The 12,506-nt window shown below is 39.5% G+C and overlaps 1 protein-coding gene across 1 annotated transcript; it reads right to left on the reverse strand.

Moving 5' to 3' along the window:
- Positions 1-1,019: 1,019 nt before the first annotated feature.
- Positions 1,020-9,772, reverse strand: vax1 (ventral anterior homeobox 1). The gene is made up of 3 exons (XM_031873046.1): positions 8,243-9,772; positions 6,482-6,669; positions 1,020-3,103 (listed from the first exon to the last, which is right to left on the reverse strand). The coding sequence occupies exons 1-3, from the start codon at positions 8,454-8,456 to the stop codon at positions 2,564-2,566; spliced, it is 942 nt and encodes a 313-aa protein (XP_031728906.1). The 5' UTR covers positions 8,457-9,772; the 3' UTR covers positions 1,020-2,563.
- Positions 9,773-12,506: the final 2,734 nt, after the last annotated feature.

The following is a 12,506-nucleotide window of genomic DNA, read 5'->3' on the forward strand; positions in this document are numbered from 1 at the left end:
GTACTTGTGTTTTTAGAAGAGAGAATATTAACTCTAAACGAAAATGAGCATTATATGATTTATTTTCACCCTAAAAAAAATGCAACATCAAGGTACGTTTTAGTCATGCAGGTCGCTGATCGGGCTCAACCAAACAATCAGAGGATTTGAGCCGCCTGTACGAGAAAAGGTCCCAAAGCCCTTGCTACTAAAAGCTTCTTGTTGTGAGCTCACAGTAATTATTGAAGGCAAGCCAGATGAACATATCCTCATTTAGATCAACTCCACTGCTCTGTCATCGGGATAAAAACTGCTGGACAGACAGATTTTAGTTGGTAAATCAAACCGAAACTGTATGTAAGTATTGTGCGATACAAAAAAGTATTTTCCAAAATGAAAGGGGTGTCCCCATTCCCATTGGAATTATACCTGCTGTGTCACATATTTATCCTCCATTAGTCAAAAAGTGGCTATCCCATTTCAGGCAAATATGGAACCTAGAGGTGATAGAAATAATCAATTATTTCATTAGTTGATTAACAAAAAATTATTGGGAACTATTTTGATAGTTGATTAAGAAATTAGGTCATTTTTAAATCTAAAATGTTAAAACAAAAAAACGTATTGAATGTGAGGATTTGCTGCTTTTCTCTGTTAGATCTTTGTTAATTAAATATATTTGGGTTTTGAACAAATCAAAACATTTGAAGACATCACCTTGGAAATTGGGTCTTTCGGTCTTTTTCAGTTTTCTGAAATATTATCGACCCCACGATAGTGAAAATATTTAGCTGCAATCCTAATGAAATATATTCAAAATTGAACACAATGTCATGACTGCTAGTACTCCTGTAATTGCTCATTGAAACCTCTCATTCCAACTTGTAATAATGCTATTATTACAAGTTTGACTTTTATCCAGAAGTTGTTACCGTTCCACTCCAGTCAAAAATTAGTGGTGATAACATCGTAAGTACTATTACCAAAAATTGTGAAAAAACTGTCAGGAGCATACACATCAGGCAGTGGTGAGTGAGGTATAACAGTCATGACATTTATCATAACATAATTCACAGCAACATGTATGAAATAAAAATGAATAACACACTTGTCTTTGTCTGTAGCCATACATAATATATATGCACATTTGTACCACACGTTTCACAAATTTCAAGATATTTCACAACAACAGCACCAAAGAGCATTTCATTGATTCCTCAACCCGCTAATACATTCATTCATTCATTCATTATTTTCCAGATATACTAATAATCTATTAGATACAGAAGTGAATAATTTACAATAAAATAACAATTTTGAATTTCCAGTACTTTTAAACTACAATAATTCATCCAGTCTCCACATGCATTAGTCTTTTATGAAGGCTGTGGATTTTCACACAGGAAGGAAAGGTTATTGTATCGTCTTATTGGTTAAAAAAACTGTTGCCTTGTAGTGTTCAACAAAGCAAGCAGCTTACTAATGCTGAAAAGCTTTTCTTCAGAACTCCCCCTTCTTCAGGAACTCATTCCTTTGCTTAGCTCGTGCATGGAATAGAAATTGTACACCAAATACTCTGAGAACTCACAGTGGTATTAAAATCACAGACAAAAGAAGAGTCAGGTACTGCATCTTGAAGACCAAAATGCCACAAAGTGAAGACTTTTGTTGTAAAATGTTGAAGTCCTCACCAAACCATAGAGAAAACAACACTGAACAATAGAACAATCGTACTGTATGACAACACCTTCTCTGGATTATGTTTTGGTTTGGTCCAAACTTAATACAAACAGATATACCAAGAATATTTTTGGACGCTGAATTTTTACGAGGCATCCGCGTAAGCAAATCGCATTCACATGTCAAATGCATTGGGTTTGATGCTGACAGCGGCCTTGCAGTGACCTTCAAACAGAGGCACTTTTATTTCCTTCCCCAATCCTGTGTGGAGAAATTGGCCTTGCTTGTTCATTCATAATGCTGCATTTTAAATTTACATTTTTTGATTTGCTGATTGGATCTCACAAACAGCTGCTCGCTTTCTTTCCCTACATCTACCCAACACAATCAACTAATAAAACACAATTCAGAAGAGGTACCATCACTTTACACTTTCTGTCACCAATCCTGTACTCCTTGCTATACATTATGTCCCACTTCTCTTACAGCGGCAGAGCTTCTGTGGTAAGAAGCAGCCATATTCTCTGGGCCCCTGTGTTGTGTATATTGTAATTTGGAATTCATAGAAATAATTAAACGTGTTTTAAGAGAAACCTGAAAGATCCCTCATTAATCTCATTAGGTGTCAGAGTTTCTCTAAGTCTCTGTAACAAAGTCCTGTATGAACATTTTGTGCAAAATCCTTCCTCCGCCACCCTGTCCTTGTTAGATGAGCTTGTGTAGGTCATTGTTTTCTTCCTTATACAAGGCGCCATTTGTGCAACTGGAATACATGAACTGCTACAGAACATGACACAGACAGATGAAAGAGAATGAGCAAAACCAAACAAAGACAATAGAAGCCAGGAAAACAACTAGAACGTGTCCAGACGAAACAGGAATCCAGTTATATGAAAACAAAGCATCATTCCACAATTTTCTTGTCCATGGATTCTTTGCCATTGGTCCGCATGTAAGGCTCAAAAGCAGAGGAGCTCAGGTAGCGGGCGGAAAGTTCCTGCAGGTTGCCGGCCAGCGAGCCGGCCATGGACAGGGGGTTGGAGGAAATGCGGGTGGAGACACTACTGAGTAAGGAGGGCATGGGGAAGCTGAAGAGGGCGTGACCCGCCTGTGAGCTCTGCAGGCTCGCCACTGTCCCTGAGCTGGTGACGACGGGTAGTGGAGGGCTGCCCCCCGCCGTGCCGGTGCTGCCGCCGCTGCTGTTGCCACTGCTGCCGTTGCTGGCCATCGTCATGGAGGGAGGGCGCAGGGTGGAGCCCAGTGTGCCGCTGCCACAGTGGGGCAGGAGGCCCGGCAGGCCGGGAGGCGTCAGCAGCCGTCCCTGCTCCAGTAGTCTGAGGACGCTGCAGGTCGCTGCTGTTTCTGAAACCACTGAACGCAGCTCAGAGTCCTTCCCCTGGTCTTTCTTCTGCTTAGTGCGCCGGTTCTGGAACCAGACCTTCACCTGGAGAGGAACACAGATGAGAGAAAAAGCCTTTAGAGACACATCCTAAATCTAATGTAAATGTTTAGTTTAGTCATAGTTCATGTATTATTGTTGATAAAAAATATGAATTAAAATGTATATAGCATTACTTTGAGAAACATATTTCTAATGTTGGTGTTAAAACGGCAATAATTCTTATTCATTGATAGGTAACCGAGTTGTTACAGCGCATAATATGTAACCTTTGTTGCATGTCATACCCCCATCTCTCTGCCCAGTCAACTATCCAATAAAGATGCCAAACAAATGTCATTAAAAGAGGCCAGTGATCATAGTACATCTGATAATCTCAGTGCTTGGAAATAAGTGCACCATGAGCTATACAACGGTGTCTCCACAGATTAACTTGATTGCTTTTACCCATAGCTTTTGTTCTCAAATCAAAAGTAGCAAAGCCCCTGTCCATCCCAAACTCATTGACCACATGCACTTTCAGATACTTACTAATGCATTGAAGCTATATGTAGGGACGCTTACTCACACACGCATTGTCCACCAGGTAATGATTGATCAAAAGCTGCAGTGATTCAATTCAGTCATGGAGGAGAGGCCTCACTGTGACGGTTTAGACGGCTGGAGGCTAATTCAATCAAAACTTGCTCAGAAGCCTTTCATATGTAAAACACTGCTAAACTTCCTCACCCGCCTACACTCCAAAAGGTTCAAGCATGAACTCAGATCTCAATATTCAGCTCCCGTGTGTTATTTTGTCTTTGAAACCTGCATATAAAAAAACAATACAATTATTTTATTGTTTATTGATTTATTGCTTTTTGTTGTTGTCATCATGTTTAAAAATTGTGGTATGGTGTTATTTTACTAAACTGAAATTATTAGCTGAGACTTACAGAAAATCAATCATTTTGATAATTGTTTGATTTATTTAGCAGAAAACATAAACATTCACTGGAGTCGCTTTTCAAATGTAAGGATTTGGGGATTTCTTCTGTTTTGGATTATTGTAAATTGAATATCTTTGTAAACTTTTTTCATAGATTAAGCAAACAATTGGAAATCTACATCACAAATGAAAGTCATTTTAAATTGCACCCTTGATGTTGTTTGTCTACAGTAGCTGTTCCAAGATAAACTACACATTTTAACACATTCACCTAAAGTGCTTTATCTCCGACCTCCAGATTCAAAATGGCCACCATGAATGATCCGTACCTTCTTTAATTAGCATCGTGGCATGTCCTAGCCCTGAACAAGTAGAATTACATAAAACCTAAGAAATTCTAAAATTCTTCTATGAAAATCTAAGAGAAGGCTGACATGATTACATCTTGTAAAATGATAACATCTGATTGGTTATTCTTGTAGTTTCTAATAGCAAAGTTCATCTACTCAATTTGTTTCAGAAATGTTGCGAATGTTTCACACTGTTTTTAGATTTTAAGGGAAGTATGTCTAGTATACTGTATATTCAGCAGTTAATGGAGTATCAAGAGGAAGAAAAACACATACTCAATATTCCCATCATACCTCAGGATGAGAAAAGAATGCACTCGTGATAATTTAATAATTAGGTCAAGTCATCCATCTGACTCAACAGATCCATTTAGAGATTCTGACGTATCCATTGTTCAGTTTCACATAATCTTAATTGAACAATTAGAGAGTTTTCTATGACTTGTACCTGTAAGTCTACTGTAGTCACACCTGACTGCTTTTATATGGAATAAGCAGCAATCCACCATCTCAATCCTATTGCTCGTGCAATCACATTCCATTTTTTTTAGTCTGTGGTTTAACTCTTCAACCAGCTGTTAACAAGTATTTCACATCAAGAAGCCCTGGGGCTCCATCCAATAGCTTCTGTTTGCTACGTAAAGATTGCTCAAAAAGGAACATCTTCTTCATTTTGGAGGTTACATTCTCAGTGCAAAGAAAACAAGGGGACGCTGGGAGCTCTACTAAAGATGAGCTGTGCACACAACAAATGGCTGTCATTCCTTAATGTAACAAGCCGTGAGTACCGGGGAACAAAATGTTAAATTCACCCGTTGTCATTAAAAGACATTTCATCAGGCACTGCCTTTGTGCTGCATAAGTAGGGAATAAAGGTTATGTCTATATCACCTTTATGTGAGCGAAATAACATCTTCAAACACTTTATTTACTTGTGTTGAATTTTTGTGAAAAAAGAAAAGCAGCAATAATGTTCAAATAAAATATTTAAATATTTAAAATGTAAAAAACTAAAGCAAATAAAAATGTAAAATCGCTGTTGATAAAGAGAAAAGTGAGTTTGTTGCACGTCAACAAACAGTTTCAAGTTGTCGGCTATGATGTCATTTTGTGAGAAAAGGTTGACCTCCCGCAGACCTCCACTTAAGGTCAACCTCCTTCCGCCGCATGAAAGCCCCGACACATTAGCACCAAAGACCAAGGTAGCCCGTTAGCCGCTTTGCACATTTATAAAAATAACAACTAGATGAATGAGACTGGAGGTGAAAACACACCAAAGCTTTGAAGAAACAGTCCAGATCATACATGGTGACCGGTCGGCTGGTGTCAAACACAGGGTGCAAATGCTGTTCCTCCGCAGTGCATGACCTGCTGCTGAACCCACGAGTCTGCGCTTTTTCTAATGGCAGCTTTCCTTTCAGCAGCTTCAGGTAATAATGTCAAACACTCCATAAGCTATGTTGACACTGCATTAGATGTATTAAGAAGGCCAATGCACTCACTTGAAATGGATGGATGCATAGCCTACTAGAAATATTTCTGAGGGAAACTCTTTAAGATAGAATCCAAGAGATGAAAGCAAAACAAAGGTTCACCCCGGCGCCTATATTCAAAACACTGAGTTGGAGCCTGCGATGTCTGTGAAGACTAACACTCAACAACAACTACAGGTTTGTAATGATTATTGGTGGCATTAGATATCTGTTTATTTTTATATGTAGTGCTCATAAAACAGGCCAATTTCCATCTGGACTCAAACTGTAACTTTGCATGTGAGTATACCTCGTGTTATATGGAAGAAAACTGATTGGATCTTTAAAATATTCTAACTGCTTTGTCAGAAATAGACTTGATTATTTATTTGCCGAGGCTTACAAATGAATTGGATTATAAGGGTAATTTCACCTTCCTTAGCGGTCCTAAAAGATTGTAACATGATTATCTTAAATCAAAATAGATGGTAGTGTTTGGTGTAAAAACTGAAGATGAAAAGGGAAATGACATTAAATTCACACTATATAATATTGTTATTTCAGTTCAAGCAAAAGCACCCGTTATGTCCTTTGCACATTAGATTGTCCAGTTTTCACAGAGCAAATGCACATTTGTTTAACCTAGTATGGTACAAGAACAATGCATACATACCTGAGTTTCAGACAGATTGAGCTGACGGGCCAGTTCTGTCCGTTCCCTCCCAACCACATACTGGCACCTCTGAAACTCCATCTCTAACCGGTAGAGCTGCTCTGCAGTGAAAGAGGTGCGGGTTCGTTTGGGCCGGTCCAGATCCAAACCCTTCGGCAGGATAATCTCTCGGATAGAGCCTTTAGCATCTGCAACAGTTGAATTAACTTTGAATTAACAATACTGGGGCAAAGAACAATTACAACAGATAAATAACAAATATGCTCCTAGCTGTAGATAGCTTTTACATTGTTCATTATACAAAACATTATTATTATTATCATAGCACAGTAGTGGAGGTTATGAGATTGTAAAATACCGAGTCAAATTAAGATTTGATTTACTAATTTAAACATATGATAAAGTGTATAACATTTGACTGTGGGCTTCATATCAGTGTATGTGGAGTAAATGTGACATAATGTGTGTTTGAATAATGCATTACATCGAAGAGTTTACAACACATTCATTCTTTAGGGTACAATTAATCCCAATTAAATCTTATGAACCTAAAAACTCCAAATCTCTGTTATTTGGTATGAAAAGATGAGATGTGTTTGAAAAGTTACATTTATATAATTACAGCATGTTTACAAATGTGTGCACATAAGTGATTACATAAAAAATGTATTCTACTATAAATAACTGAAATATGTTGCGGTTCCATTTCAGTTCACACATGTAGTCTATGTTACCACAAAGAGAAATTACAACAATGGGAGAAGGCCAAAATTCTAAAAAACCCAAAATAAACCTAATCTCTGTCCAACAATGTGTGTATAATTTTTAAATGTTGAGATTTTAAAAAGATTTTGAAGATTTTAAAATATTAAACTGACTACAATTCCATATAATGGCAAATAAATGTGGTTGCAATGATGCAATCAATGAATTCATATTATTAAAAACAAATATTGATGCAGTGATATCCAATAGAACATTTTAGTTTCTCTATATTTCCGGTAGTGAGGCTGCTCATTCTCATTACATCTTGCATAACTAATCCACTGTTTTTGGTGAAGTTATATTCACAGTTTGTTTTCATTGACTCTCAGTGTTGAGCCAACACTGCATGAAGGACATTACATTAATCACTCTCTGGGCAACTGACACTCGTACACACAATTTTACGCTATCATTTGTTGACATTCAATATCTGTAAAAACAAACTCCCGTCTCCTTTTTTCTGTGTTTTAATATTTATAATCTCAATATTTATCAGCCTGAAAGTGGAATTTAAATGAACCCATGGGAATATAAGTGAATTGTTTATTTTGATAATTAACATTAAACATATTTGAATAATTTTACATTAGGTATTATTTAAGTATGAAATCCCCCTGAACAATTTGCCCGTCATGACAAAATCATTGAGGTCATAAAGAACTCTCTTACATTTTTATATTCCTATAATTGTACTTTTTTCAAAATAAAATGTTTGATTGAGAGGATATTTTTGCTATTAACTCTTAAGTTCAGTGAAATCCTCCAAATTGTGAACTTTCTCTCTATTTATCTACAACTACTGTCTGATATTACAAAAGCTTCATTGCAGCTCTGTTCTTGAAGGTACTCTCTCATGTGCTTGAATGTAAAATGTTATCTAACTGCAGTTTAGACAATGTTTCCTCAAGATTATGTACGAGAACTGTATGATCTCAGAAGTACGACATGCACTGCAAGTTCCAAAAAGGAAAAAAAGAGAAAGACCACAAGTCTTACCTCGGACTAGTATTCTCCGACAGTAGTCTGGGTCCGCCGTGCTCCCTCTGTTCTTCTCGAAGGTGTCCACGGTCCCAGAGGGGGAAAAGGAGTCTGGCTGCTCCTTGAGGAAGCTTTTGGACAAGCTGCCCTGGGAGTCCTTCTCATCTTTCCCCTTCTTTAGTCCATTCCTCAGACCCATCCCTTCTGTCTCTTGGTTGTACCTGACCTCCATGCTCAGTTTATCCTCCTGGACCTGTGGCTTGTCTGCCTCTTTTTTTCCTTTGTCAGGTTAAAAAAAAAGGAGATTACAGAGAACACGGAGCAGCCGATCGTCTGGACAGTGTGGGGTTTAGTTTCAAAACAGCACCTTTCAGCAGGGCAGAGTCAGCTATCTAATGTCTGGTGAAATACTTCCGTCCGCCGACCAAGGAGCCCTGTTATCACTGACCAAACTCCCTTGCCCAATGATCATGGACTTCTCAGTGAAACTCAACAGTAATTCAATGCCCCCCTTTCCTTGTTACATAGACATCAGGCTGATAGATGATCTCCAAATAATCAGAGCCATGGATGCGCACTCGCTGTTTCAATTGATTACGGTAATTTTACTGCCTCCACATTTGCGTAACCTCATGAATACACTCAATTGTTTGGGGAAATAGATCAGGTCTTGATAGAGGGGTTTGCTCATCCCGTCCCCCTCAGTTTGCCTGCTCTCAGCCCAGAGAATCAAGAGAAATTATTGGTCTTGCCTCGCAACCAAGCCTCCGCAAACCCCACATGAACGCACACAATCACAGAGATACGACTCTTCCAGACCTGAAAAAAGTTCCCGGGCGCTTCATTCTTCCATCCGCAGACCACAGCCAGACAATTTTCCCCCGACTTTTCACAGCGCACGTGATTGCCGCAGCATGTCAGCGAACTTTGATCCTGTTTTTCCTTTTGACTCTCTCACCAATCAACGGAATTCTGCAATGTGCGGATCTCGCCACTACGCTATTGTAGGCAAGAGGCACTAGGAGAGAGCTGGAGAGAGAGAAAGGTGAAAAGGATAACGAACAAATCCCCGCCGGTCAAAATGTATCAAGGCAATGACGACCAAGCCAGTTTGAGCACTGAAAAACCGCCAGGCTCTACTTTACCGGGGATCGTGTTCATGTTTCCTGTGTTTATTCAAAGAGCTACGCAGAGCAAACCAGCGACGTCCCGGCCGCTAACGCTACATCCTTCAGTATTCAAATGATTGCACCCCAGAAGCCACCTTCAGCGCTCATATTCTTAACCTGCACATTTGAAAACGACAAAAAAGGGGAACAAAGCTTGTCATTAGTGTTTAGGCTGCCTACACTCTCTCTCATACACGCATACCTCTGGAATGGCCCCTTCCTCTCTCCACCACTCGCCTTCCAGCCCACTACACACCCACCCAACCGCCAACTCTAAGCTATTTTCATTGTCAGTGCAACAATATCTCTGAACACAGCAGTGGCCAGTAATCCAATAAGACCATTGATTAGGCCACAATGATTCAATTCAAACCCGTGGCCTAGTGCAAGGAGCATTCTCTGGCCCTTCTTGTCACCTTAGCTGGCCAGAAGCCCTCTTAAATCTGCCCCCCTCCCTGAGTGCCATTCATGCCTTTATGGGAAACAGGGAGGAAAAGGAGTGAAAGATGGCAATTATCTAATTGGACTATTAACAAACAATTCTGCGAGTGTGGCTGCCCGGCAGCAGTCTAGGGGTGGGTTTAAGGGCCACATGTTGGACTAACTTTATTCACTGAGTGTTTGGGGGGCTGCTGCTTGGAGAGGGGCAGGATCCATTGTTTGAGAAAGGTAAAAAGGAGGCAAAGAAGGGAGCGACTAAAGGGGACCTGGGCTTCTCAAGCTGTGGTGCAGAGCCTCAGCCTGGGAAATCAATTGAGGACGCAGTGTCTTGGCCTCTCAGCTGCACACAATGACTGAGGAGGAGAAAAGACTGATGTGCTCAGTTTCCACATCCCAAAAAATATAACAGACTTAATATTGGAATGTGTGAAGAACATGTGTACTGTAGCGCAACATGTAATCTATTCAATTCAATTTATTTTGTATAGCCCCAAATTACAAATTTGCCTCACAGGGCTTTACGATCTGTACACATACGACATCCTCTGTCCTGGGACCCTCACATCGGAACAGGGAAAAAAGGTAGGATCCCTCTATCAGGATGGACAGAAGTGTGATAGATGTCATGTGTACAGAATGAACAACATAACAGAGTTACAACACATTCAATGCATATGACATAAATTATTCATATAATCAGAGTACGAAGCAGAATAATGATGGAAAAATTACAACTACTAATAATAACAGCAGAAGTGGATATAGTTAACAATGATACCAAAAGCAGTAATGGTATCGGCAATAGCAAGCAATGCGACTACTACTAATAATAATAGTAGGAGTGGGTGTCAGGCAGGACCACGGCAGGAGGAAGGACCAGGGTCCAGATATAACCACGATCCATGGAAACCTGCGAGGCAAGAAAGCACAAAGACTCTGGGAAATAAGCAGAGTCAGTAATGTGCGTAAAGGTATCATTACTGTATGGAATTACAATTGATAGATTTTACAAGCACATTCCTAAATGTATTAGCCTTGTAAATGATACACACTGACACATACAGTACATCGCAGTGCAAGTCCCATGGAAAATGTGAAAAGTACATTCAAAACTAGAAACAACCACCAAAATTCTATTACAGGCTTCACTAATGTAATTCTGTACATGAAGGATTTCACACAGATACAGGTTTTCTGATTTAATACTACTTGAAATTAGCAGTATGAAAAGGGGAAAATCCCCGTACGCAGCCATTATGCTGAACAGGCTATAGGACGGTGTACTGATAAAGAAGTGTTTGCCAGTGATTTCACTGGACAGACTGATATGAAGCCCACAGCCTTTAATGGTAAATGGCAAAATGGACCGTACTTCTATAAAGCTTTTCTAGTCTTCCGACCATTCAAAGGTTACCATGCAAGGTGCCACCTGCCCATCAGCACTAAGTAACATTCATACAACATTCACACACTGTAGGCACAACTACGGGAGCAACTTGGGGTTAAGTGTCGAACCGCCAATCCTCTGACTGAAGGACGACCCTGCTCTAATACTGATCCACAGTCGCTCCCTTTACCTGCCGTCAAGCTGCTACACTTGGTAAGTGTGACCTTGTTCATTGTGTTTACTAGCTGTCTTTGGTCAGTGACTTCAGAAAACAGACCAGGAGTCTGTACTACGAAGAGACTTCAACATACCCAGGGTATCTTTAGGTTATCAATCATGGTCCCGCTAAAAGGTCCTACGGAGCTGTTTATCAACTCGGTAAGACAACCAAGGGTTCCTCAATCTGGTTATGAGCCCGTTCACATAAAGGGGCGACGTTTGCAGCATCTGACCAATCACAAACATGGACAAGTTGCTGTCAGCGGAGCGGCGCATTTTACAAATTAAGAGAAGACTATAATATCAGACAAATACGAAGAAGTTAAACACATAATTCAGTCTGAAAGTAACATAATTTGAACTGCCGAAGTCAGAAAAGACAGCTGTGTGAATGTGTCAATTAACAAATCTATAATATCACTGCTTCATCGAGAGCATGATAGACTGTAATTAAATGTGTGTATTCTGTTAAGTTAATGTGTTGCTGCAATGTATTCTTATACTTTCAGCTGCAACTCCGGCAATATGAAACAGACTTAGGGGCAAATAAAAAATATATCAAAAACATAATTCAAAGCAGTAAGAAGGTTTCCTTCCAGACCTAAATCCCCCAAAGCAAAGACAAACATAAGCTGAGCAAAGTAACACTGCATCCAATCTGTGACTGTAAGACACGACTCCAACATGTCACACTGAAACACACGGCTCAAGAAGCTGACACACATAATGAATAAGTGTAAGAATAAGAGAATTTATATTGATTTTTTTTTTTTGCTATTGCTAATTAGAATATTAGAATAGATGAAACATTAATTTAACAATATAGACACATGTAATTATAATCCGATCTATCGGGCTCTAGGTGAGACTGATATTATAAATCTGTTCATTTACACATTCACACAGACAGGGAGGTATTGCCAGCTGTCTCTTTTGCATGTGTCTGTTTCATATGTGTTGCTTTTAGTCTGGATTGTGACTCCAACATAACCTGCTCCGGAGCAGACTAGGTGTGAAGCATAAGTAACCATGGTGATCTATCCCAGTAAGAAGTGAACCTCTGTCG

The sequence above is a fragment of the Anarrhichthys ocellatus genome, unplaced genomic scaffold (assembly GCF_004355925.1).
Source record: "Anarrhichthys ocellatus isolate YVR2014 unplaced genomic scaffold, GSC_Weel_1.0 scaffold68, whole genome shotgun sequence".
Classification (NCBI taxonomy): Eukaryota; Metazoa; Chordata; class Actinopteri; order Perciformes; family Anarhichadidae; genus Anarrhichthys; species Anarrhichthys ocellatus.